This window comes from Puntigrus tetrazona, chromosome 1 (assembly GCF_018831695.1).
Source record: "Puntigrus tetrazona isolate hp1 chromosome 1, ASM1883169v1, whole genome shotgun sequence".
Lineage (NCBI taxonomy): Eukaryota > Metazoa > Chordata > Actinopteri > Cypriniformes > Cyprinidae > Puntigrus > Puntigrus tetrazona.
The window spans coordinates 11,471,266-11,498,245 of record NC_056699.1 but is presented as its reverse complement, the minus strand read 5'-3'; the positions used below and the strand labels follow the sequence as shown (position 1 = coordinate 11,498,245).

General features: G+C 35.5%; 3 protein-coding genes across 11 annotated transcripts in view; 1 reads left to right on the top strand and 2 right to left on the bottom strand.

Moving 5' to 3' along the window:
• Positions 1-136: 136 nt before the first annotated feature.
• On the bottom strand, positions 137-3,957 carry exosc9 (exosome component 9). 2 transcript variants are annotated; one of them, XM_043244592.1, is made up of 12 exons: positions 3,798-3,957; positions 3,580-3,674; positions 3,316-3,435; positions 3,108-3,210; positions 2,432-2,569; positions 2,268-2,350; positions 1,629-1,761; positions 1,358-1,446; positions 1,046-1,192; positions 747-865; positions 395-458; positions 137-266 (listed from the first exon to the last, which is right to left on the bottom strand). In XM_043244592.1, exons 1-12 carry the CDS (start codon positions 3,861-3,863, stop codon positions 239-241), a joined length of 1,185 nt encoding a protein of 394 aa, XP_043100527.1. In that variant the 5' UTR covers positions 3,864-3,957; the 3' UTR covers positions 137-238. The 2 variants fall into 2 exon arrangements, with proteins under 2 accessions (XP_043100527.1, XP_043100603.1); XM_043244668.1 differs by having other exon boundaries at positions 3,794-3,952.
• Positions 3,958-6,212: 2,255 nt separating this feature from the next.
• phox2ba (paired like homeobox 2Ba) lies at positions 6,213-8,294 on the top strand. The gene is made up of 3 exons (XM_043236864.1): positions 6,213-6,390; positions 7,220-7,407; positions 7,992-8,294. The coding sequence occupies exons 1-3, from the start codon at positions 6,213-6,215 to the stop codon at positions 8,292-8,294; spliced, it is 669 nt and encodes a 222-aa protein (XP_043092799.1).
• A 373-nt stretch (positions 8,295-8,667) lies between these two features.
• limch1a (LIM and calponin homology domains 1a) overlaps positions 8,668-26,980 on the bottom strand; it is a 42,841-nt gene continuing 24,528 nt past the window's right edge. For 2 of the 8 annotated variants that reach the window (XM_043237297.1, XM_043237358.1), the window contains 20 exons: positions 26,497-26,817; positions 25,823-26,035; positions 25,343-25,372; positions 23,913-24,045; positions 23,673-23,830; positions 22,773-23,241; positions 22,060-22,366; positions 20,443-20,561; positions 19,666-19,753; positions 19,399-19,455; positions 17,912-17,937; positions 16,839-16,952; positions 15,580-15,672; positions 15,300-15,505; positions 14,972-15,066; positions 13,782-13,890; positions 13,457-13,543; positions 12,190-12,298; positions 12,007-12,109; positions 8,668-11,359 (listed from right to left, as the gene is read on the bottom strand). In XM_043237297.1, coding sequence (XP_043093232.1) covers positions 11,334-11,359; positions 12,007-12,109; positions 12,190-12,298; positions 13,457-13,543; positions 13,782-13,890; positions 14,972-15,066; positions 15,300-15,505; positions 15,580-15,672; positions 16,839-16,952; positions 17,912-17,937; positions 19,399-19,455; positions 19,666-19,753; positions 20,443-20,561; positions 22,060-22,366; positions 22,773-23,241; positions 23,673-23,830; positions 23,913-24,045; positions 25,343-25,372; positions 25,823-26,035; positions 26,497-26,817 — 2,863 coding nt within the window. In that variant the 3' untranslated portion in view covers positions 8,668-11,333. The remainder of the gene's footprint in view (positions 11,360-12,006; positions 12,110-12,189; positions 12,299-13,456; positions 13,544-13,781; positions 13,891-14,971; positions 15,067-15,299; positions 15,506-15,579; positions 15,673-16,838; positions 16,953-17,911; positions 17,938-19,398; positions 19,456-19,665; positions 19,754-20,442; positions 20,562-22,059; positions 22,367-22,772; positions 23,242-23,672; positions 23,831-23,912; positions 24,046-25,342; positions 25,373-25,822; positions 26,036-26,496; positions 26,818-26,980) is intronic. The other 6 variants (XM_043237324.1, XM_043237334.1, XM_043237305.1 and 3 more) reach the window with 6 other exon arrangements.

The window sequence follows — 26,980 nt, the reverse complement described above, 5'->3', positions numbered from 1 at the left end:
GCATGAAAAATGTTATGTCTCGACATGTTCTTCTGTTATTCATCATTAATACTTTAATTACCAGTTTCACATCTATGTAAGCCTTTTTCACATACAGTACAACATTACTTTAATAACTGAAAAGCAAACAATTATGAATTTTTCCGTATTAGTTTTATTTTATAATACAAAAAGAAACAGTGTCCAGTGGTATGGGAGTCTGATGTATGATCATCTCTTTTCTCTGCAGTGCATGAGTTCATTTTAGTTTAGGCTTTGTGGATTTCCTTAAAAAAAAAAAAAAAAAAAAAAAAAAAAGATTATAATTGGTTATATCACACGGTGTAAGTTGCACTATGTTGGTATGGTGTATTTTTACTTTGGGATAAGAGGCCGATTTAATGACTTTACTCACTGGGCTTCTTCATTAAGAATGACAACTTCCTCCTCTTCACTGTCAGAGATTACCATAACTTCATCTAAGTGCATACACACACACACACACACAGAGAGAATGGATTATTGTGTTGAATGAGGACTCTTTGTAGACGTGTTTTTTTAAACAGTACAGACTTTAGGTTTACATTCCATCCCCCAACCATAAACCTTCCAATAAATAAATAAATAAAAAACACGCTATATCAGCTTTACTATTCTTGTGGCGACATTAGTCCCTACAACATACAAAATATCTGGACCATACACACAAACAGACCAGATAAAGTGTGCACTCAGTAGCACATAAACACACAAGTCTTACACACTACCTGTTTTTGTGTCCTCTGTCTGAGGTTCATCCTCTTCGTCCTCATCGAGTCCCCATGAATTCACGAGGCCCTCACCTACCTGTGCAGTTCCCATTGCAACAAGAACAGGAGAAGAAACCCTGGCTCTGGGGTCAAGGAGTAATTGGGTAAAATAATTTAGCTGGCACAGCAACACAATATATAATACAAAACTACCTTACATTTCATGCATCTGCTCCAAGACATTACACTTTCTTCCTGCTTTTCTGAACAAGACATTAAATTCTTCTAAAACTATCTCAAACATGCTGTATAGATACGCTTTTGTGGGAGTTTCTGTTTTGTTCACAATCTCATTGGCAGTCTCTTCGACATCTGTCATCTCCACCGGGGCTTCGTCTCTCTTAAGAGTTGTGATTCGCTCTTTGGTCATGGACTCAGCAAAGCCAAACTTTCCACCCTCCTTTCTAAAAAGAATAAGTGAATTAAAAAAAAAAAAAAGGACATATAAACAGTCAATTAATTTCATATAAAATGTATGATATAAATTAATATATTGCTTGTAATAAAATAAAAGCCTTTACATTTAAGATAGCATTTAAATTGAAAAACTTTTTAAACTACAAAAATACCTGATTTTTCTGTCATTCTCTAAGGCTTTGTTGATGAGCTCTGTAATTTCAGAAACTTTTACGCTTGCTATTTTGCTGCATCTTAAAACCTGCGTGAAAACAAAACGTTTCTGACTGTACTTCACTGCATAAAAGTCCAAAACTGTCAAGTATGATGTGACAAATCAATACAGTAAACCAAAATGAGTAAAATTAAACCAATATATATATATATATATATATATATATATATATATATATATATATATATATGACGAACACACACTCTTACCTGGTCTTTCAGAAGCATGATCCCTCCACTAGACTGAATGGAGCAGATCTCTCTATGCTTGTTCATGGCTATCACCAATAAACCATCCTTCACTCTCTCTTCTCGTTCACAAGGGTCCACGAGCAAATATGTACTTAGGAAGGAATAACATATAAACAAAGAATGCAAAAACTTAGCATCTTCTGTAAATGAACAGAACCAAAAGGCAAGACAAGTTCAAAATGCAACTCAATACGTAGTAGCATTTACAAGTCACCTTTTTATATAGCACTTCATACAACATAGATCGTTTCAAATCAGCTTCACAGTATACAGAATTAACTAAATCAAATATGTGAACTTATATTTAAAAACGCAATTTTTTTTTTTTTGTAAAGCAGCTCAAAAGAAAAAGACAATAGTACATTTATTCAGCTACAATCAGTTTATTGTTGATTCAGTTCAGTTCAATAACACATGTCATTCAGTTCAGTGCTGATTCCATCTATTTCAATTAATGTCAATGTTCCAAGTTTTGTTATTTACAAGCAAACAAATCTAACCAAACAAATTCCACTGCAGCTGTTTTTCCAATCTGCTCCAGATTAAAACCAGTAAAAGCTGTTAGAGATTTCGTGAGAGAGATGTGACGTTTCTTACCCCTGCAGGAAGAAGGCGAAGCTGACACATATAGGCATGTGATATATGCTCAGCGGAATAGGATCTCTTTCCTCTGGGCTGAACTGTTAAAAATGATAGCAAAAATAACTAATACAGAGTGAAGACAAACACAGCACAGGCTTTTCTGCTCTTTTAAGACTTACCACGGTGACGTCTCTTCCCTGAATAGCAACATCCGGTCGCCTAAAATGTGAGAGAGCGGATATGGCAGCAATGCTTGCTGCATCCATCAAGTTTCCGTCATGATTTAACACATGGACATCAACCCGTATTTGCCAAACCTATGAATAATAGAGGTACAGGGGGTGAAGGGCCATTGCATGTAGGGCATGGGATAAGAGATCTGCTGTTATATAGAAATTATACTAATGTTCAAAATGCACACGAAGGCTGCATTTATATAAAAATGTAATTTATTCCTGAATTTGACATTACTCTAGACTTCATTGTTATACGATCCTTCAGAAATCATGCTAATATGCTGATTTGGTGCTCAAAATGCACTTATTATTATGAATGTCGAAAACAGCTGTGCCGCTTACAGATATTTGCTGAAACCCACAATTATTTTTGAACAGCATTTCAAACCATTCTTTTCAGGATTCAATGTTAAACAAAGTTCTGTTTTTATATTAAATTACTATGAATGGTTCATATTAAATTAAACTTCGCTGTAACAATCTAAAAGTCTTTACTGTCATTAAACTTTTGATGATTTGAATGGCCTAAAAGTATTAAAACAGTTTTTTTAAAAATGTACCGGTCCAAACTTTTTAATGGTAGTGTTTTATATATGTTACACGACATGCACAACATTACCTTTTCTCCTGAAACTACACAGAGAGACTCTGTGTCTATGCATTTAGAATTCCTCAGACACCTCTCAAGCTGTCTATTTAAGGTCACCAGCAATTCTGACTGCCTGCAAAACACACAGAAACACATTGAGACACCCACAGGCATTAGGTTATCAAACCAGAGAAAGAGAGAGAATAAACTGCAAGACCGTTTGTAAATAAGTGCGAACCTGTTTGGCTCAAAGACTGGTGATGCCATGGGAGACAACTCCAAATTAAAAAACATGATGCCTTCTGTGGGGCGAGAATCTTTCGGAGGAACCAGCTCACAAGACACCTGACACAACACCCTGAAAAGAAAAAGCACGTGCTCAGACTGGGTTTTATGAGGAAAGAGCCCCTGACAAATTTACTATTTGCTGTGACTTTAAACCGTTGGTGTAGGGGAGCAGGTCGCTTGTAAACACTGTGAAACCAACTATGACTGACGATACCTTGTTTTCCCAAGTTCAACGACGCAGCAGCCATAATCAGTTCCAAAAGTGATTTTTATATTCCGGTAATCATATGTTTGTCTCCCATCTAAGCGCTACGGAATACAGAAACATGGCATAGCTGGTAAAACAGATATTTTGATTGCAGAATGACAAAAATCAACATCATTTATTACTAACGATCTTAAAACCGAATTGTATCCAAAGCTGTGACTTACTTTTTTCTCTTCTATAGCTTTAAGAAGAAAACGCCTCTCGCAGTTTGAAAGCGGAGTATCCCTCATTTTGACAGGCTAAAAACGTCAAATAAACACGGATCTACCGCTGCATCCTCCGGCACGCTTCATTCAGCGTAGAACTCGCGCACTGTTATGACGCAATGTACCGGGGCGCACGGTATTTGCGTATGCACTGATAGAGCGCTGAGTTTTAGATTTGATCAAGCACTAGATCCCGTTGTTGATTCAAATTTCGTGTTTGACCAAAAAAAAAGAAAAGAAATTATGAACGAAAATTATTTTTATTATTAATATTAGTTTGATTTAAGGTATAAAATAATATGTGAATAAAGAAGTTTACGTTAATTGACTGATAATATTATTATATTAAATTATATTCTTAGAATATTATTATTTTAAATGATATCTCTGCAATAACTCTGCAATAAAGGTAGCCTAGTTGTAAATGGGACCTAGCCTATCGTTAATAATAATTATTATTGTTGACTTGTTGTTATCTGTGTGTGGGGGAAACTTGCCTATTCTGATTTTTTTCAGCTCATAAAGGTTGCCGGATTAAATATTGCCAGGTAGGCTAGTGCTCAGCAAACCAGACACTGAAACAGAATAATGGCATTATTGCATCTAAACAATAAATAGCTATAGGAGAAGTTCATATTTAGACCTTAAAACAGCTGTTCGTCTGAGCAATTTAGATAGATAGATAGATAGATAGATAGATAGATAGATAGATAGATAGATAGATAGATAGATAGATAGATAGATAGATAGATAGTCTTGACCTTGACTTACTCAACAATTAAATTCATAGACTAAGTCATAAACATCGTTATGCTACATTTTTTTACTCAAAATAAAGTGTTGATTGATTTTTTTTAAACTAGTAGATTCCAATAGGTCTATAAATTTGTTTTTACAAATATATAGTGTATGTTGTTTTATTTAACCAATCCACGTTTAGTCGAAACAAGATTTTGGCAACCCACTACCGAAAAGTGATTTATTAAACAAATTAAGCGTTCATTAAACCACCAGACCGGTTTACGATCCAGTCCTCTTTTCAGCGCAACAATTCATAACTCGACGAATCATAATCTCATGCGATCTGCAACAAAAAATAACGTGATTTATCATTTGATGTTATTGGAAAGCCATTGTTAAGCCGTAATGCGCCCGTGGCAAATCGACACGTGCGCAGATGTCCCTTTTAACGCGCTGGTGGGCTGAAGGTACCAGCCGAACCCGACTAAAGCAGAGCCGACTTTTATTGTTCAGCTGCTGCTCTCATAACGTTATGATGGATGCGTTACGCGCTCGCCGATCCTTTGAGCAGCTCGACGTGAGACTCGCTCGTTGAGCACAAAGGCTCGGGGGGATTTGCATCAAAAGCCGCTCCATCATCTCCCGCCTCTCTTTTCCACCTACATAGGCTATGCACTTGTTAGACACAATAACGGGTTGACCTAGTTCGTGTCAAATGTCGTGCAAGGTTCAAAGTAAGTAAGAACAAATAAATGCGAATGTAGCCTAATCAAAACGGTTTAGAAATCCGAAGCGGCATAAAACCACGGGAAATGTGCGTTGAATCAAAATCAAATCAAATCATTTATATTTATATAGCGCTTTTAACAACACAGATTGCATTAAAGCGCTGGTATACGATAGAGAATGCAATGATAGGGGTGTATAACGGCGAGATTGAACAAGTTGTTATTAAATGCTATTAAGAAGCAGGTTCAAAGGATACAAGAAAATAAAAGCTATGCATGATTACTGGTTTCTCAGATTTCTATAAAATGCTATTTTTATTCTGTTCTATTCGTAATTAATCAATAACGCATGTGGCTAATTTTTCAAGTAATCAGTTTTTATATTGTCATGCATTATTACTGCATAGCTAAAGTAATTATTTTCTGAAAAAGTTATGTGTGGCCCAATGTGTCATAAAGTAGGCTCTACAGAAAAAGTCCTTATTTATATTTCAAATAATAAGACCAACATTTTTAATGGCAGAATTACAAATATATTTCATTAATTATTTTACGGTAGGCAAAAATAATAATAATAATAATCTCACCTGGCTTCAGAAGCGTTATTTTTTTTTTTAACTCAAAACAAATGTTTCAATGCAATATTGCAAAATAATAATAATAATAATAATAATAATAATAATAATAATAATAATAGTAGATGCGGCCGTAACATGCCATGGTAATGCATTTATCAGGCTACGATGCAGGTGGAGGCAGAGATGATGGAGAGACATGTCAAAAGCATAATACAATGAGACCCACCGCCACGTGTCAGTGACCGACTTAATCAACTAAACTCCAGGGCTAATAAAAGCCGCAGAGCCCTCTCGTGAGAACGATTCCGAGGACAGCAGAGAGAGTGATGGAGTACAGCTACCTGCCGTCTGGGTACGAGTCTGGGATGGACACCGGCCGAGCTTCTAGCTTCAGCTCCTGCAGTCAGCCCTTCACTTTTCAGTATAACAGGTGCAGTCTGGGAAACACGAGCAGCTGCCATTTCCTCACACCTGGTTCTCCCCAACCCTCACACTACATAACAGGTTAGTTTGGGCTTTCATCACATTTGTTTTATTAGGGGTGACTAGTGTTTGAAACTTAAAAACTGACGGCCAACTATTTTTGACAGCCAACCAAATATTACAAAAATGTATATCCAGAAACGATATTAACGATACAGGGCGTGCGTGCTTTTGTCCGTTATGATTGATTTGATTGATTAGGCTACTTTTGATCGAATGAATGTTTATCGAGCGCCAAAACAGCATATTAAAATGAATTCTGAAGGATAATCAGTCAGCACGGTGTACATTACTGCTTTCAGTTTTAGCACGGAATTGATTTTTGCTTCAGCTATACAAATATTTAGATGTAAAACTAGTATTACGGAGCAAAAACTGCAGACAGAGCAATGTTGAGCCAAAGGAGAAGTGACTGTGAAGTCTCAATGGGATCTCCTGGATAAAGAAAGATTTTAGTCTTGAAATTACATTCCTAAGATTGATGCTATATTAGAAAAACAGACGCATGTTGGTTAAATGCAATTTAAGTGCATTTAATGTAATCTATTATATTGGTTAAAATCATACATTTGCTATTGAAGTTTAGCTTCTTGTTGGTTGTCATATCGCTCATTTTTCAAAAAGTGCACAGTATTTCAAATTGGAATATGATTTCTGAAGGATCACGTTTTTTTGTTTTTTTATTGTAACAATATGTCATTATATTGCTGTTTTTACTGTATCTTTAAAACAATACAGGGTTGATAAACATTTAAAAATCTTAACGTTTGAAGGGCGTAAACAGCTCCTACAATACAAAACTACAATACATATATATGTGTGTTTAAATGAAATTTCACCCAATTTCCAGTTCATCGTAATCTTTTGGCTTACGAGCGAGGTGTCCAGGAGAGACGCAAACAAAGGCGCGTCCGCACCATCTTCACGAGCGCGCAGCTGAAAGCGCTCGAGCGCGTCTTCTCACAGACTCAGTATCCAGACATCTACACACGAGAGGAGCTCGCGCAGGAGATCCACCTCACCGAAGCCCGAGTCCAGGTGCACGATTCTTCTCTGTTTTCTGTGTCTGCTCTTTTTTTTGGGTTCTAAGGTGCCTGCACAGTCAGGACCCTTTTCTATTCATGACAATACCACTGCGTAAGGCAGGGTTCAAAAATAAATGACTGATTCAGTTAGTGTGGAAAAACTTGACTGGTAGTTCTAATCCCAGATGCACTCTTCTGGTGTGACTTTAAATGCAGACCTTGAGCCAAAAACCCTTGCAAGGGAGATGAAAGTACAATTTTAATACATGAATTATGCTTTAAACTTGCCACAGTTTCGGAAGTGCCTTTTTCTGTTCTAAAGAAGGGGGTCCCAATACTTTTGTCCATAGTGTATACAAGTCATTGGTGTTTGATTATGAGTTTTTGCCATTCAAGAATAGAAATACAATGATACAATTGCCATCATATTTCTAAAATTTGAACATTCTAGCCACTCATGGAAATTACCTGTTCATTAGAAGGGGGGAGAATCCCAATACTTATGACAATATAGTGAATCTGTTGATTGGATTTAATTAGGTCACATACATTTGAAGTATTTATTCATTAAATGGGTGTATTTTATTTTCAATCTAGGTCTGGTTCCAGAACAGACGTGCTAAATTTCGCAAACAGGAGCGTGCAGCTACGTGGACTGGGTCACCTTCCAACGTGAACAGTTCCCCTTCCTACGACAGCTCCAAAACGACGACAGTCCCTGACCCAGACAGCACACAACCCATGCTTAACCTAAACCCAGACCACAAACAGAACAGCAGAGGCAGTCTCAGAGAGGATCAGGCTCCAGACGAACTGCCCTTGTTAGGGGTCCCTTCTCTCGAAGCTCAGAGGTCAGGAGGTCACCAAACTCACTGTGCAACTACTTCCTGCATGTGTTGAACGGTGAAAGACACGATGTGTCACTGTCTACAGTGCCATGTGCTTACCTCATTTATTTTATTTATGTTTTGATATCATGCAAATAGGAAATGAATAATGCATAGGTTTATTCATTGACAACTAAAACCTATAATGCTATATTTTTTTTATTTTTACATTTTGTACAAGCATGGGAGAGATACTTGATTTCTATCTTTTTTTAATGAGTTTATTAAAATGCTAATAAAAAAAGGTGTATTGAAAATCTGCGGATGAGATATCTGCTCCAATTACGTGAGACGTATTTACATTTACAACTAATCTTAGTTAACGAAAAATGCGCACGGAGCAATATTTGTTCTTAGAAAAAAAAAGCACGCAAGTCAAATGCCAGTGCATTTAAAATAGTTTATTACAGTTTATTTAAAAACATACACTTGCTATAAAAGCCATTGCATTTCAGCGTCTTGTAGGTTGTCTTATATCGCTCATTTTTAAAAGGGCATAATAAATACAGAATATGAAGTTATTTGTCACACACATCTCACTCATCCTTGGCTACTCTTTCCAGTAATTATTGCCTTACTTCTGTTTCGGTTCATATTCTTAAAATGTCACAAAATAAAACAAACAATAAACAAGCAACAATCAAAACCCCCGCTTCTAAATGACAATGTCTTTTAATCTCAAATATTAACAGAAAGCGTAAGCAGAAGTTAAAAAAGCAGGAATTGTATACGCTAGCGTTGCTGAATGCAATCCGTCCTCGTTATTCAATTTGATATTTTGGTGACACGTAGGACCGCAATCCTTTCCAGTTGATTTAGATAAATATAGATATACTGAGCAATCTCTAAATGCACGTGAAGTGAGTGAAAAGCTTACAGAGGGTGTCTGTTTCGTTTTTTGAAATCTCTTGTCCGCACATTCATAGTGTTCGAATAAAGTACAAGGGTAAAAGCAGAGTGCTCAGTGCATATGCATAATACTCTCACCAATACACATTGGTAACTTGAAGCTTTGGATGCAAGGGTGGCCGACACTAGACGTTATCTAGGAGCGCATTTCTAAGGCACAACATTGCAGAAGAGAGAAAGGCAACAGAACACACAAAACCCAATTTATGGAATACTAAAAAAAAAAAAAAAGGGTTACAGTTTACATTACAGTGTTTATATGTTATCGCATAAAATACTTCCGATTATGTGGAGCTGCTTTGCACAGTTAATGTTGATACTTTACGTTTTTAGTAGCGCGTAATGCACGTGTGATATGGACATTGTAATGTAAAGCGTAATCAAGGAAAGTTTCGGGGATCATGCATCTTCTTACTATTCAACTGCAGAGCAAAAACGTAAATATTAATAACAGGTTTTGAAAAATAATCAAATGGAAATGTAAGATCTACCCATTAGCAACATGCTGTTAAACAATACTGCACAAATAAAGTATCAAACCCCTCACCGATCAAACAAGATAAAACAGGCAATGAGAAATGGAGGAAGGAACAGAACATTTAAATCAAAACCACTCCAGTTCGTGTGTTTTCAAAACAGAAATGAAAAAAGGTGATGGACAATCTTATCTGTATTCATTTCATGTCGTCATTTAAGGCATCGGGACGAATCAGCTAGGCCTAAGAGTCGCAAATAACGCGGTCGTCTGTTAGTAAAACATTTAAGAATTATGTGGCATACCTGCAAGACCTTTACAAAAACTGAGATTATTATTAATGCAAAATTTTCTTAAATGAAAACTGGACATTTGTGCTACCTCATGTTCCTCACAATGGAAATGGATTCAGTCTCACTCTACTTTACAGTGCCCATGTTACAGTGTATTTAGTAATACAACATGCAGTCAATATGTAGCTATTTTGTAGATAATAATAATAATAAGATAATAATTCCACGTCATTGGTGTTAGGTCCAAATCATACTCTAAACAAGTATGTGAATGTAGATGATTCTAGCTATATGCCCTCAGTAGTGAGTATACTAAAAGATTTGCTTTATTATATTATAATATCATTTGAATCTTTTTAATATAGTAAAAATGTTAAACATCCAACGGTAATACCCTTATTTTTGCCAGTTTCAAATTATGCCGCCCTCTTGCATTTTCACGTAGGTAAATTGGTGGCAAATTTTGAAATAAAAATATTATTTGCAACAACTCAGATTGATAACTGTACAAAAAAAATATTGTTCTTATTTTACTCCTCTCATTTTTTCTTATTGTTTCTACAAAAATGACTATTTTTCTTATTTCTTCCATATTTTTTTTCATAAGTCTTTAATTCCTGTAAAAAAAAGACCATTACAAACCCCTCCCCCCAACTGTTTACATGTTTACAGCCTTGAGTTGCTTATTTAGTCAGAAAACATTTCTACTTTTAAATGGCTGCCAATGGCAAAACATGCTTTTTTCCCAGAATGATGTAATGAGCCTTAACCATTGGCCTCTTCAAATCGGTTTTCTGATTCAAGTGAATCTTTAGATTTTGATATCGTTTATACACTAAAAAGAATCAGTATCTTTGAGGTACATATTAGCACCTATATTGTATTTATTAACATATTTTGAAGTGTCAAGTGCTGTGAGAGTGTATGCAGCTACCTAGATATTATTTACGTAAATGGCACAGGCATTTGACTTTATCTCTATTTATGAAAATATGTACGTTTTTTGGCCTTTGTGCTATTGAGATGTGTGTAACATGGCCACCGTGAGGTAAAGTGCTACTGTTATTCTCGTTCTAAAGTGTAAAACTAACAGTACGAACAAATTCACTGTAATCTCTGTAATATCTCATGGACTGTTAATCACGTAAGCGATAAATTTGTTTTTCAGCGAGCACAAAGTCGGTCAAAGAAAGTTCAGAGGAAAACCCATCATGTATCCATGATTCCAGTTTTGACTTAATCTCTGTGCTTGATTGTGCCGTAAGTAAAACTGTCGAAGACGTTGTATGAACGTAAAATCCATTCTTCCTGGGTATGGTCCTGGGTCGCTTTAACCTGGTTTCAGTTCCATTTCTTTGTCAGAATTCCAGAAGCATCACAATGTTGTCGGCTGGCCAGCAGCTGCAAGGAAGACGCACATTAAAAATATCCTGGAAATATGTTTAGGTTTTTTCTACCCTTGTGCTTTTTTCAATCTTGAAATAAGAAAACCAAAAATCAATCTTAAAATAGCATAAAACCGGATACATTTTGACTTTAATAAAATACACTATTGTTAAAAAAATGATTACTTGTTGATATGAAGTTTAAGTGATGTGTGGAAACAACAATACAAATACTACTTAGACTATTTCTATATATATTTTTTCAAATTATGTAATAATTTAGAAAATCTTATTAAACTGTAAATATATTATAATACACATTTAACTGTGTGTATTTAAAATGCAAGCAATAAAATTAGACTAAGCAAGGCAAAGGTGTTTATTCAGTAAACCACAGAATTATTAATCAGAGTACGACATTTAAAATGTGGTAAAAAATTGATAAAAACTATCATTTGATTTGCGTATATGAACAAATGAACTAGTGAGGGTGTGAATAGTGTTTTAGGAGTTAACTTTCTAAAAGCCAAATAGTTGAGGAAATTACAATAATTTATAACAATAACAATTTTTCCCGTTTATGATACAAAAAGCAAGGGAATTGCAATGACCTGCACATTTAGGATCATTTTAAAGATACAATTAAAGCACTATAAGCCCCACCTCTTGATTTTATGTAGCATTCTTGACAATTAAGAAGTCCATTTCGAATTCTGACGTCAGTTCCAGCACTTGTGTCTCCAAGTAACCCTTTACATATTCCACACTAGAACACATCAGAGAATGATTTAAGAGCCTGCACAGGTTTCTTACGCCCACAAAGAGGCAAAAGCATACGAGCATTACCTTAAAACACTGAATATGGAAGTACAACCCCAAGCTCTCAATGATCATAGCTGCTCCTTTACCCAAGGGATGTGCACAACTGGAGCAAAGCTTCTTTCCACTTACTGACCTGCAGAGGGCGCCACACAAAGCCATATGTTAATGTAAAACTGGAACATTTAACATTCTTTTCTTGTCAGCTCTTGGATAATAAAAGCAATAACGAAAAAAAAAAACTTAGAGGTAACAAAAACAATAAAGGCACGCAATATAAATAAATGGGATTGTGTGCAAAGCATTTAGCATGATTATGTAACTCCTGAAATGAAAGCAATGATTCTGCCTTATAATCATGGTGGTAAACTTGGATCATTATATGCTGAACCTACATCAACAGTTTTGCATTTCAGATGGATGCATTAAAGGAACAGTTCACCCAAAAAATACATTTGCTGAAAATTCACTCACCCTCCTAATAGGGCAAATTCGTTTCTTTTCGAAACAGATTTTGGAAAAATTTTGCATTACTTGCTCACCAATGGATGCTCTGTAGTGAGTCCAAACAGCTGATAAAAGCATTACAATAATGCACATGTAATCCACACAACTTCAGTCCATCAATTAATGTCTTTGTGAAGAGAAATGTTCATTAACATGAAAAAATTTAACTATTGAAAATTGAAAAAGTCTGAGGATATTAATAAACATGGATCAATCACTGTTAACAAGCAAAAACAGTTCTGAACAAATATGTTTGTGGGTTTTTATGTGTGAAAACAGTGGTTGGACTTCGGAGTTTTTAAATCTTATAATGGCTTATGGACGTATTTTGGTTTAGAAGCAATGATTTAAAGTTAAATGAATGATGAATTTATTATAAAACACAACCTTTAACTTCAAAACGTGCTAACTGAAAGATTGAAGTTGTGTGGATTGTTTACCAGCTGTTTAAACTCTCCTTTTGGCGGCACCCATTCACTGCAGAGGATCCATTACTGAGCAAGTAATGCTAAATTTCTCTAAATAATTTCAGATTAGGAAACAAACTTTACTCAACATCTACTTCTTAGATGGCCTAAAGATGAGTAAAACTTATTTTGCTTATTTTTGGGCCAACTGTTCCTTTAAACCAATACTTTTGCATTTAAATTAAATGCAATACATTTTACAGGCCAGTTCAACAGCATCACACAGTCCCTGTGTTTGGGTGACGCACACAAATGCTTTTAAAGCGCTCCACACACACATCTCCATGTGATTGAGCATGTGTTGGAGGATAGGCTCATACCTGCTGGGTGATGGAGGTGGCGTGTCTTGTGATGGTGTGGGTGATTTTGATGGGTGTGTCCCTAAAACATTTTCACACGACCCAGTCCTGCCAGCAGCAGCACACACACACACACACATACACACAAGCATAGAGTCACATCACTGTGAAAGCAAGTCATATGCAAAAATGTCCTGTGTGCCAGAAAGAAAAAAAAAAACTCATATGATCTGATCTTTAAAACATCCTCCACTCATAGCAAAGCCAAGCAGCATTTTGGCACAAGTGTGTGTATGCAAGCCAGCATGCAATCCCGCAAAACACACACACACACACACACACACACCTCCTCATCCTTGTGGTCTGGCTCTGAGGTGGACTCTGTTTACGATCCAGTGAGGCAGTTTTCTTTAAATCTTCTTGTCTGTCTTTAGTCTTACAGCTCCAAGAGCCATCTGTAATAACACAAAGAGAAAAAGCATGCGTGTCTGCTGATTTGCTGTTTCAACTGAGTATCCAGTGTTTTATTAGATAACACTTCAAGTTGTCCTTTTTACATGTTACATGTACTTACTCTTATAATAGATGATGCATAATTACGTGCGAGTAACCCTAAGCCAAACCATATATTAAGTACATATAGTTAATTAATATTACTCAGTGCTTAAATGTATAATTAAAGCCTAACAAGGACACCTTACATTATTGTGGCAGATGAGTTTCAACAATTATATGTTCTTCTATTTTCTTTTTTTAAGATTCAATAAGGCTTTTTATAGTTGTATCATCTAAGAAAAGTTTATTTATTTGTATTATTTACAGATATTACAAATGTTGGTAGTTTGGCTATTTTGTCCTTCAAACCAAAGTCAGCATGGCCTAAACAGAGAGAAATATATATTTATTTATTTATTTATTTATTACACCCATACACACACAGGTTTATGAGGACCTAAATCTTCCCCTTACAGGAAACTTTAGATTTTACATTTAGTATGTTTTTTAAGCCTTTTAAATTAACATTGGCAATGTCCTCATAAACCACCTTCAAATTGTAATGCCTATTATTGCTATTATTTAAAATAATATGAGCATTGTAATTAAATATAAATATATTAATGACTTTACTATTATTATTAGAATACTTAATATTTGTTATTAATTAATTACTATAATTAACATTACATTAAAAACATCTAAAATGTTGTTATAAGAGCATCGATTATTTCTAAAAACCTCTTGTCCTGATAGGTCATGATATTAATGAATATAACAATTTGGAAAATTGCTTTAAAAAAAAATTTGTGAATGTATTTATGGCACAATGAAAGTTACTTTTTACATAATGGTTGCTTCACTTGACATTTTAGAGTTTATAATTTTTTTTTGGTACATGACATTATTAATAACATACCAAAAATGCATAAAAATCAAGAAAAATAATTCCTTTTTACATGTGTACTAAAAATATTTATTTGACCTTTTTTTGTCATTTAAGACACCCATTTTGAGCCAGGGTTAGTGTTATCACCTTACCCTGTATAAACTGCAGCTGCGGTGTAGCTGTTTGGCTCTCCTGAGGTTCAGTTCTCTGACCGTTCTGCTGAGCTGGTGTGATTACTTGATCAGGGCTAGAGAGGTTAGATGAACATGGAAACATCCTTTCAGACACATCCTGTGATGTGATATCAACACGTGCATCTGTACTTTACCATTACACTATTTCCAATGCCAGGTTGCCAGAGTACAGCAAAACCAGCTTTTAATTGCACAAAAACGCTTAATTAATTTGCATTTGACAATAAAATTGTAACTTCATTTTTGTAGGGTTTGTTTCGACGTTTGAATTGGGTCTGTACTCCACCTGTGTGTGAGTCCGTTACTCTGGTTTGTCTGTGCCTGTTTCTCCAACATTTCCTGTTTCCTTTCCCAGTCAGCCAAAGAGAGGACAATGGTGTCATGTGGGGCTGAGGGCTGGCTGAGGGACGGAGCCTCTGTCACCGTGCTGGATGCTAAGGCTGAGGTGCGAGGGGTCAGTGGGGTCACGGTTTCCTCCAGTATCCGCATTTCCTATTGATTGAGAGCTAATTAGTAGATCTTCTAAGAAACGATAAGATCTCATGCATAACGGCTAAAATATGTACCTCTTCATGGTGTCTCCTCTCCTCCTCTTCCACTTCTCTCTGAGCTCTCTCCCACTCCTCCTTTAGCTTCTCTTGCTCTCGCTGATATTTCTCCTGCAGAAAAAGAAAAAGAGGGATTAAAGGCATAATACACTTCAGTCATAAGTTATTCAACGTTATGTTTCAAGCTGTAAACTTTACGTTTATCTGTGGAACACAAATGGAGAAATTTAGAAAAATGTACTGGTTGGCCTTTTTCATGCATAACATTGAATGGGAATCACATTATTTTTATGACACACTTTACTCACGTCAAATGGAGAAAATTTATATTTATCATTTTTACTTTTTGTATTATTTGTTGTGCATTTGTATTATCTTTATTATTATTATTATTATTATTATTATTATTATTATATCTCTACTCTACTTTAAAAACATGGAAAAGGTATAGGTAAAAAGGTAAAATAAAAATATTGTGAAATATTGCTACAATTAGCTTAATTTTATTTATTCCTTTAATATCATGGAGGGTTCATTTTAAACGGCAGTTATTACTCCAGTTTTCAGTGTCATAAGATCCTTCAGAGATCATTCTAATATCTAAAATACATGTCAAAAACTTAAAGTTACTTATTATTCATGTGTAAACCATGATACGACATGTTCAGGATTCTTTGATGAATATAAACTACAGAAACTGACTTATTTGAAACTGATTTTTTTGAAATCACACAAAAAGTCTTTGCGTTCACATTTGAACAATTTAATCCATCTTTGCAGAAAAAAAGGAATAATTTCTTTCCAAAAAAATATTGGTAACACTTAAATGCATTAAACGCACGGCTGTGTTTCGATTTCGTAGCCAACGTAAAATACCAAATAAAAGAAAAATAAAACCTTACTTCTCTATAAAAATAATGTATTAGTGCATTAGACATTTCTTTCCCTCCATCCACTTTTAAAATGATGGCTACACCCTTAGTATGACACCAACATAAATACAAAAGTGCTTTTGTGCCCTTTATGAAAACCGAAAGCTTCAGGCCTCTTATTGTTGCTGCATGGACAGGACTGATCAACACATTCTTCAAAATTCCTCCTTTTGTATTTCACAAGTATACAAAAGTCAACAAAAAGCGTGACAGATTTGAGAGAATGTGAAGGGAAGACAGGAACAGATGGAAAATGCTAACCAGAACACAACAACAGAGAAAGTTGTCTCTACAGAACAGCAGGTGCTCGCTTCTCTCAGACGAACCCCAAGCTGTCTACTGTACCTGCAGCAGGCGTTCCTGCTCCTGCTGCCACCTCTCCTGTCGCCTACGCTCTTCATTTGGGTCCCACGTCCAGTGATCAACCCTTTTTGCAAGGTTCAACATTGGGGTTTCAATCTGATTCACGCGCACACACACATAAACACATACAAACACACACAAAGAAGTAGAAAGGAAAAAAGGAAAGTAGGTAAGAAGAACTAGGTATGAGCATGAGTACTCGAAAGTAATGATCAATTATTCAAAATCCGTTGTGTAACTTGGGCTTAATTTTTCATTTTGTGATTTGTTACTGTAACAATTTGAGTGGCATTTTGTAGTTTTAGGCGGACATAGCATCCAATGTTCACAAACCTGATTAAAACCAAAATTAAAATTTTTATTTAAAATTGAAATCATGCAACTCTGTCGGTGTCACTGTTGTTAACTACAGCTGAAACTATTACGATACTTTTCATTGACTGCAATAAAGCTGAAATGAAATGAAATACAAAAACATAAATATTTAAATATAAATATGAAAAATATGAATAAGATTTCTAATATTTAAACTGAAGTACTAAAAAGTATAATAACTCAAGACATATAAATAAAAGACAAAAGTCAATTAGGGTATATTTTCTACAGTTAAAATTAGTTTTATGTCAAAACAAATATATCTGGGTCTATAACTATATATCATATACTGTTTCTTGGTAAGTTGCAATTGTATAACCATGTATATTATTTCAGACTGGCCATTAAATATAATATAATATAATATAATAATAATAATATAATTGATTTAAATGATATTTTTTTGATGCATCAATGCTTTAACTATTTGTGTTGTAACTTGCCACGCTGTTATGAAAGCGTAAAGCTATTAGTGCGATACACTGAAACGTCAGTGAAAAGCAATGCAGCGGCAAACACGTCAAATACATCTGTTCCCATCCCAGTACTCCAGCAGCCAAAATGACCAAAATGCACATCCCTAGTCACAATGGAAGACTAACAAAGATAAAAAGAGTGACGAGAAATGTAGAAAGAGAAAATAAGGGTGAAGAGTGAGACAACACAACTTAAGTACTTACGCAATCAATGGAGTAGTCGATCCCCTCTGTGGAGGAAAGAAGTGGGAAACAGTGGCTTTAGAAAGTCATTAATCTCTTTATGTGCTAATGAAAGCAACAGCGCCATAGGAGCTCAAACTGGTACATAGAGCATAAATCATTAAAATGACACAGAAAAAAAGCAGTGTTAAAACATGTTGTCTCTATTTACACCCAGTACTAACATCCATCTTGTGATTCCTGTTTATATTATTATCATTAGTATTATTATTACTCCTACTCCTCACTAGCATCGACAACTGATCTCCATGTATGATCAGATTTTTACAGGTCTCACTGTGCTACTATATTTATTTATAAATTTCACTACTTCCAAATATGGTTTAAGGTTTGATTTTGGACCTTGTTCTATCACCTGAGATGGATATGAATATCTGATATAAGCAGAGGCAAAGACAAGCAGGATCTATTCTCTGGGACTTGTAAATATAGACATAAAAACAACAACAAAAAAGCAGTAACGCAGAGCATCTTAATTTCTACCTGTTTAATTTCTGTGCGCGACTGTACAATGATCAGACTAAATAAATCTAATCTATATTTATGAAGTGCTGACATATGTCAATGCTACAGATGCCTGATGAGGACAAAATGACACACAAAACTGTTTAGAAGGAAAGACGAGGAAGGAGTGGGGTAAGATGTGAGAGTGGCTAAACTGAATAGATTTTTGTCATGTGACTATATACTAGTAAATACATAATATAGACTAGCAAATCAAAGTCAAAGCAAACTTATCTTGATCTATAATATATGATATACTGTATATTGGTAAATTGCAATTGTATAGCCTTGGCCATTATATATATATATATATATATATATATATATATATATATATATATATATATACTTAAATATAATTCATATAATATTGTAAAATAAAATTTCAAATAACCATTTAATAAATTTATATTCTAAAATGTACTTCATTCCTGTGACTGCAAACAGAATTTTTAACAGCCATTACTCATCATTCTAATACGCTAAAATTCTTCTTATTAATGTTGAAAACAGCTGCGAATTTTTGTTCCTCAAATTCTTTGAAAAATACGAGGTTTAAAACAAACCGAATTTATTTGAAATATAAATACATAAAAGAGAAAGAAATGTGTCCTTACTGATTAAAAAGAATTTAAACACTTGAACAATAATGTACCATATAATTTTTTTTTATATATGTATCCCTTTATCCTTGGCTTTATGACAACTTTAGGTAAAGGGGCTCAACTTACTCCACCCTCCTCTACACTCAAAAGTCAGTTTAAAAAGTCTGTAGTATCTCATAATGCCCTCAGCAGACAAGCATTTACTATACAATGCACCTCCACAGGAGAAGTCAAAGGAGGCTGACAAACGAGAGATGATCAGCGATGGGCAGATGGATCATCTACCGTTCGTGGGGAAGGAAGGAAGCCCTGTGTGATTATTTCATCTATCGATTTTACCTGTTGGAGCGAAGAACTCCCAGCGTAACCTAGAGCTATTAGAGGTATGCGAGGAATCTAACAGACCCACACACACAGCAAATGACAGACGGGTAGTCAATGAAAGAGACAAAAAGCAAGAGAAAAGAGTAGAACAACATAAACCAGAAAGAAAGGTAACCCAAAAGAAGATTTAGAGGAGGTAATCGCATAACTGAAAGTGGGAAAGTTGCAGTAGGGACTCATTTGGTCTTCACATTACGAGAGATTCAAGTGGGGTCGCATTACCTGTCACTGAGAGCGAGTATGAAGTCTGCTCGGCCTTGCTTGACTCCACACTTAAACTCACATCACATGAACTATGGACTGAATCCAGCTGAGGGGAAAGAAAAAAATACAGAATAACAGAATATACAGTTGCACGTAGACCTTCACGTTTTATGGTATGCTATTAAAGTATGTTAGTCAAAAATTTGCTATGTAACAAATACATATAACTTATATTACTTATATTATAATACAGTATAACTTATGAATACTGTTTTTATTGTGTGTGTGGAAATAAAATTAATGTAACTAGGAAATTGCACATGCGACCCTGGACCACATTTATATTTGTACATTTGTAAGCTGAATAAATAAGCTTTGCATTGATGTGTGATTTGTTAGGACGATATTTGGACGAGATACTATTTGAGAATCTGGAATACTGAGAAAATCACATTTATATTCACTGTAGGAAATTTACAAAAAATCTTCATGGAACAGGATCTGTACTTTCTGCACTATTTGATTTTTGGCATAAAAGAAATCTATAATTTTGACCCATACAATGTATTTTTGGCTATTGCTACAAATATAGCCCAGTGGCTAAAGATGTTTTTTTGGTTCAGGGTCACATTCTGGTCAGTCGAACAGTTTAGTAGTCACAAAAAGGCAAAGACGCTGACCAATCGGAGTAAAATATCAATCTCAAAGGCGCAAACAAGATAATGTTGTACAAAATAATAAAGGCTACTCTTTAAGAAACACCAGAAAATTGAGAAGAGAGGAATCAAGTCCCACCTGCTCGGTGCTGGACGCTTCGTTCGGCGGGACGGGATGTGTCTGAGTGAGTTCGGTCACTATGGTCGTTGTGACAACGCAGCTGCGCTTCATCATCGCGTCAGGCGCTGACTGCTTTCCTGATGAAACAGGAAACTATAAGTTAATATAAAAATGATTCAGTCTACCTCTGCTTTAAATGAGTCACATCTTATTTTACCTTTGTATAATAATTTTACAATTCGTATGTATTTGCACTTTTTAACAAGCACTAATAATGGCTGTTTATATTAAGGTGACTACAGTAGCAAGAAATGTATCTACTTTCGCTACTTGAAATTATGTCATTATTCACTCAACCTACTATCATTTCAAACCTATTGCATGTCTTTTTCTGTGGAAGATTTTGAAAAATGCTGGGAAACAATATTGTAGCACATTGACTACCATTTGTTGTGCCCGAAAGCTTAGCCTGCTGCCTTAGAAGGGAGTGTTTGTGCTCAAGATCCCAAAACTCATTTTAAACAGGCAATGTAACGGTTTAATGTTTTACAACTAAATAGAAACAATCTTAGGTGACAACCAAGCGAATATTTAATTACTATAATACTGATTATGATACTGCTGTCTTCATTTTTTAAGCTCAACTATCATGAAATGGGAGGCATAGAGTTGTGAGACATTAAAAGCAGCAAGGGACACATCTATGCTGCCTTCAGAAACTAAATGAAGGCATCTCAAGAGATAGGCCATTAAGCCTCCAACCAAGGCAGCATTTTGCAGCTTTCAGGCGCAGCCATTGTATGGACTTTCTTTAAATATCTTCTTTATGTTCCACAGAAGAAAGAAATGCATATAGTTTATAGAGGGTGAGCAGGTGATCACAGGTTTTGTTTTATTTTCAAGTGAATTATCCCTCAAATTATGCAAAAACCAAAAACCCAACAAGATGCTCGTGAAAGAAAAAGCCAGGGGGCGAAAACTTTTGTAATTTGCATATCAGGGTAAATTTAACTTATTTTGTTTTCAGGGAAACATGAAATTATTTTCTGTAGCTTCTGAAGAGCAGTACTAAATGGAAAAAGCATGACATTTAGGCAAAATAAGAAAAATGTACATATCTTCATGTTTAAAAGTTTTCACCCTTTACTTTTCAGCCATGGTTTTTCCTTCTGAAGCATCAGTGAGATTTGAACATTCTGTATAGTTGCATATGAGTCCTTCAGTGTAAAAAGATGGATCTGAAAATCATGCAGTCATCGTTGGAAAAATATACCAAAAAACAAAACCAAAGAATTTGTGGGACCTGAAGGATTTTTCTGAAAGACAGCAGGCAGTTTAACTGTTCAGGACAAACGAGGGACTCATGAACAACTATTCATAAACAAAAAAACACAGCTGTGGATCATTCAGGTAACAACACAGTATTAAGAATCAAATGTATGTAAACATTCGAATGGGGTCATTTTTATAAATTCTACTATTTTTTCTTGCGGACTATATGTAATCATCCTTTATGTAAAATATCTTATTCACGTCAGTACTAAACATTCTGTATGTAAACTTTTGATTTCAACTGCATATATTCCACAAAAATTCTGAATACTGAAAACTATGGCTAATATTATAAGTCTCAACCTTCTGGTTCTGAGAGCGACAGTGTGGCTGAAGTGTCTTCTTTGCTGTTCTCTTGCTGAGGTCTAAGAGAACACTCTTTTTCCTCCTTTACGACTTCCTTCTCCTTGTCAGAAGTGGACACCTGCACATTTTGCTGGCGTTCTGAGGCTTCTAAAACAACGAGCTCCTCTTTTTGTTTACTCTCCGTGTCAGGCTTTGGGGGTGAGGAAGAGAAGTTGACTTTAGGACTCGACATAGAATCTCTATCATTCTTCTCTCTGCTCTCTCTCTGAGTGCTGTCACCGTTCACACGTATCAGCCCATCGCTCTGTGATAAAAACAACAACACACATTTATTTGAGCTATTTATGTGAAACAGTCAAAGAGATTTTGAACAATATGATTAAGTAATGAGAGAATCCTGGCAAAAGGGTTTGTAAGCATGGGCCTGAAGACCATAGAAAATTTTTAATTTTCAAATCAAAAAGATTTTATGAAATAAATATACCTTAACTTAATTCTAAGTAAATTTTAATAAATCCACTTTGGCTTAAGGTATAGTAATTAAACATAAACATTTTAAAAACCAGCTATTTAGTTTTGTGTAAAGCATTTTGTCTTATAATATCACGTGGTTTGAAGATCTCAGCATCTCCAGTTTTTATATGAAGAGATTTTTTGTCATTGTTTTGAATTTGTTGTACAGATTAGAGTCCAGGGAAAGATATTCTTGCCTTCACTGATTTGCGGACGCCTTGGCTGAATTTGGGCTGGCTGTAGGGTTTTGGGGTGATCAGGGGTACAGGCTTCGATGGAGCCGGAGGAACTCGTGTGGGTGCTGACAGGACTTCTGGAGCTTTGGAGGTCTCAGAAGGCGATGGTTCAGGGGATTTGGGCTGTGCCAGTGCCTGTTTTTGTGCAGTCTTCGGCTCTATATGAACACTGTGGGGTGTTTGGGGTGTTTTTTCAGGCTCTGGGGCCTCTGCTTCTGCCAAGGTGGTGCGTGTCGGCTTTTTCTCGGGTTGATGAAGAGGTGACGTGAGCATTGGTGGAGCAGCAGAAGGTAGTTTGGGGAGCTGAAGTTTCTCTAATATGGCATCGCTGATGGTGAAACGGAGAGCATAGCGTTGAAGCACACCTGCTTTCTCTTCTGGGGTGGAGGCCTTACAATATTGTTCATGTAGCTCCTGTTCCCTACGTTCTCTGAAAGAGAGAGTGAGATCAATATGCCAAAGACACATTAGAGGGATAATTATTAAATGTGTATTTACGATTATATTCAGATATAGAATCCTTTTGTTGGGGGTCAAAAACATTGTCATGATATTTATCTATCTGGTTGAGTATACATAAGTTTAATTAGGTGGATAAAGTTTTTTTTTTTCAAATTGTTTTTCCTAAAAAACAAAAGCAATACAAGATTATGAAACTACTCAAACTCTTTTCTATTTTACTATATTTAAAAATGTTCTTTTTATATCATGACTGTGGTATTGCCGTGACATTTTTAAAACTCATTTTAATCATGCTCATCATGAATGGTGTTTCACTAAAAGGCAGTCAATTTTTCACTCCGTATTTCAATGCCAATACTTCATATTCATTCAGGATAGAGATTTCAGTTTGTGTCTCACTTCTCCTCTACGATTTCTTTGTATGTCTTGATACTCTTCCTGCGATGGCCAGGTCCTCCGTCCGCCGTCATTAGCTTCTCCATCATCTTCCTTTCTTCTTCCTTTTTGATCAAATCTTGAGATGCACTTCGCCTCCGATTCTTCCAGCGGGCCAAGTCCTACACACGGAAGCCAGAGAACGTACAGATTCATGTGCGTGAGCTCATTAAACACGTGCATGTGTGGGTTTATATGACTCACGTCCTGCCACTGGTCCTCCTCCTCTTTGAGTTTGTTGTACTGGTTGTGTAGGTGCTCATGTCGTGATTGGCTGTGTGGCTGAAGGTAGGCCATCTCATCCTCTTCATCACGCATGTCAATCAAACTCATACTCCTTTGAATAACAAACAAAAAATAGACATGTTTACAAGTGCTTTAATGCTTTTAGCTGAAGAAGGAAAGGTGCAATGAAAATAAGAATATATCTCTTCCTCTGAGACCTGAAGGCACAAATATATATATATATATATATATATATATATATATATATATATATATATATATATATATATATATATATATATATATATATATATATATAAATATGACAGTATGATGTTAAAGAGAAATGACATGGTTAAATGAAAGAAATGTTAGTGCACATTTTATTAGGGCCATGAGCAATACAAACAGAACAATTACAAAAAAACAGTACAATGTAGTACAAAAAAGTAAAATGTACATTTTTGACAACATCATTTCTTATTGCTCTAGAAACCCTCATGTTGTTCAAAACCCATTTTATCATAATACCATATAAATTTTTTGCTGTTATGTAATACAAACATGACTTCATTAAATGTAAAACATGAGTGCACAAGTCATATCTACATCTTTCTGAAGCTTGTAAATTTTAAATGTAAATTTATCATAAATGCATGGTAAAAAGAGAGAGAAGCACATTCATGTTTTATCTCTCATGTACTCATATGTAACCTTAGACCACAAAAACCAGTCATATGGTTAATATTTTTTGAATAAGCTTTCCCATTCCTTTATGGTTTGTTAGGTCAGGACAATATTTGGCAGAGATATAGCTATTGAAAAATCTGGAATCTGAGGGCGCAAAAAATTAAATATTGAGAAAATCGCAAATTAGTCCAAATTAAGTTCTTGGCAATGCATATTACTAAAAAAAAAAAAATTAAGTTCAGATGTATTTACAGTATGAAATTTACAAAATATCTCCATGAAACATGATCTTTGCTTAATATCCTAATGGTTTTTGGAATAAAAGAAAATTCAATCATTTTCACCCATACAATGTATTTTTGGCTAGTGCTACAAATATAACCATGGTACTTATGACTGCTTTTGTGAGCAGGGTCACATCTAGATTTAGAACAACATGAGGAGTAATATTTTTTTTTACTTAATATTTCTTTAATACAGGAAGCTGAAGTGTCCACCACAGCAAACCATGAGAAAGATTCAAACATATGTTATTACATGCATGTGTAGGGCAGGCTTGACTTTTGAATATGCATGCACAAAGTTCAAGAGAGAGTATGTCAGTTTAGAAAATGATTGTATCTGCATGTGAACAGAGACGCTGCTAAATGCTTGTGTTTACGGTACATGCAACTGAGTTCTGCAGCAGGAAATACATAGAGAAAAGAAAAGAAACTTACTCTGTGTCAGAAACACTAGTAGCTCTGAATCTAGAACATTAATGGATAAAAAAAACAATGTAAATTAAGTTGAGTTTTAAAGAACAAAGTGGTTGAACATGATATTCTTTTAGGCCGACCCATCAAATTAAAATGTTGCCTATCTATATTACACACATATTTTATATTGTACGTATAGAGCAAGAGATATATAGATAGATGAGAAAGCTCATAGTTTCTAGAGATAGTTTCTGACTCCTGTGCAATGCTCATATATATATAGATATGTGTGTGTGTGTGTGTGTGTGTGTCTTAAAGTACTTTCCTAATTTTTCACAAAACATTTATGGATAACCATTTCACCAATGACCAAAGTGAAACAGAGATAAAAGGCAGAGACACAGGCATGGGACACAATCTCTTTCCATGCAGAAATACAAAAACACATTTCAATCAGCTGTTTTCAAAAGTAATAAATTGGTCCTGAAAGTGCTTTCTCACATTGGGGGGAGATCATCATCTTCCTGCCAAAGGGGCCGACGGGGTTGGTGAGGTCTGGGGGAGGGGCTTTTGGTAATAGTCTCATCTTTAATAAGACTTTCATGTCCCACCACACCCACAGAGCCCGCCTCCTGCCTGTCCATCATCTGAGGGCACTTCCTAGGCGTGTCCTCAGCATCTCTTGGGGGCGGGGTCACAGAGCTAAGGGTGAAGCTGAGAAATTTGCCATGGTTACTAAAGCAAAGCAGTGCTGTGAAAGGGAGGCTGAGGCTCTGTTCTCTGACTACAAAACACAAATCTCCAGAGAAAACAGAGAAAGCAAGTGCAAAGAACAGAGTAATCAAAAATTAAAGGGTTGTCAACTAGGTACTTGTTTTGAGGACTGAATTATATAGACAATATATCAGAATATATATGCAAGGATTAGAAAAAAACAGGATAATTAAGTTTTGTGAAGGAACTCCAAGCTGTTAGTAAACAGACAATAGCCACCAAAAATCACTGATGCACAAGACATTCATCTCTTCTCTGTACCCAGAAAATCAACTACACAAAACAAGCTCAAAGCCACATCTGAAAATATATTTATTACCAATTAAACAATTTCTTCTTTTGCAAGGACACCACAAAAGCAGCATTCACAGGCAAAAGGTTCATTCGCAGAGGGTCCTAACCTGTCCGGAGACGGGGCTGTCTCTTGCTCTCTTGGCTTGAGGTACGACTGCGATCCACTGACTGGAGTGATTTTATGTTTGACAGCGCCAGGTTTGGGCAGAAAAGCATTAAAAGACTGTGCTGCACTTGGCTTTTGGTAAGATCCGGTTCTTCGCGAAAGCATGTCATCCTTCTCAAAATCTGGCAGCTGATCATCATCCCCACATTCATCATCATCATCATCATCGTAATTGTCAGAGCGAGTGGCGTTAGTTGTAGAAGAATGTGCAATGTCGGAGCTCTTTTCTGTAACTACAGCAACTGGAACGACTGGTTCATTTCTGTCAAAACAGCATATGCTGATAACTAACTTGGAAAACAGACTCAGTTTTATATTACCCAATACTCTTCCAAGGCAAAACTTAAAGCAAGCCAGTTAAAAACCAATGCACGCCTACATACAAATCCCTAAGATAAACAATAATTCGAATAAACCGAGTATGA

Bases quoted from the DNA above. Each gene is read 5' to 3' on its own strand.
- exosc9 (XM_043244592.1), bottom strand. From the start codon at position 3,863: ATGAGGGATACTCCGCTTTCAAACTGCGAGAGGCGTTTTCTTCTTAAA. The intron at 1,193-1,357 runs GTATTTTTGTAG...TATTCTTTTTAG, and splicing joins GAGAATGACAGAAAAATCAG to AAAGGAGGGTGGAAAGTTTG. The intron at 267-394 runs GTGAGTAAAGTC...TTTTTTTTTAAG, and splicing joins ATTCTTAATGAAGAAGCCCA to GAAATCCACAAAGCCTAAAC.
- phox2ba (XM_043236864.1), top strand. From the start codon at position 6,213: ATGGAGTACAGCTACCTGCCGTCTGGGTACGAGTCTGGGATGGACACC. The intron at 6,391-7,219 runs GTTAGTTTGGGC...CCCAATTTCCAG, and splicing joins ACCCTCACACTACATAACAG to TTCATCGTAATCTTTTGGCT. The intron at 7,408-7,991 runs GTGCACGATTCT...TTTTCAATCTAG, and splicing joins TCACCGAAGCCCGAGTCCAG to GTCTGGTTCCAGAACAGACG.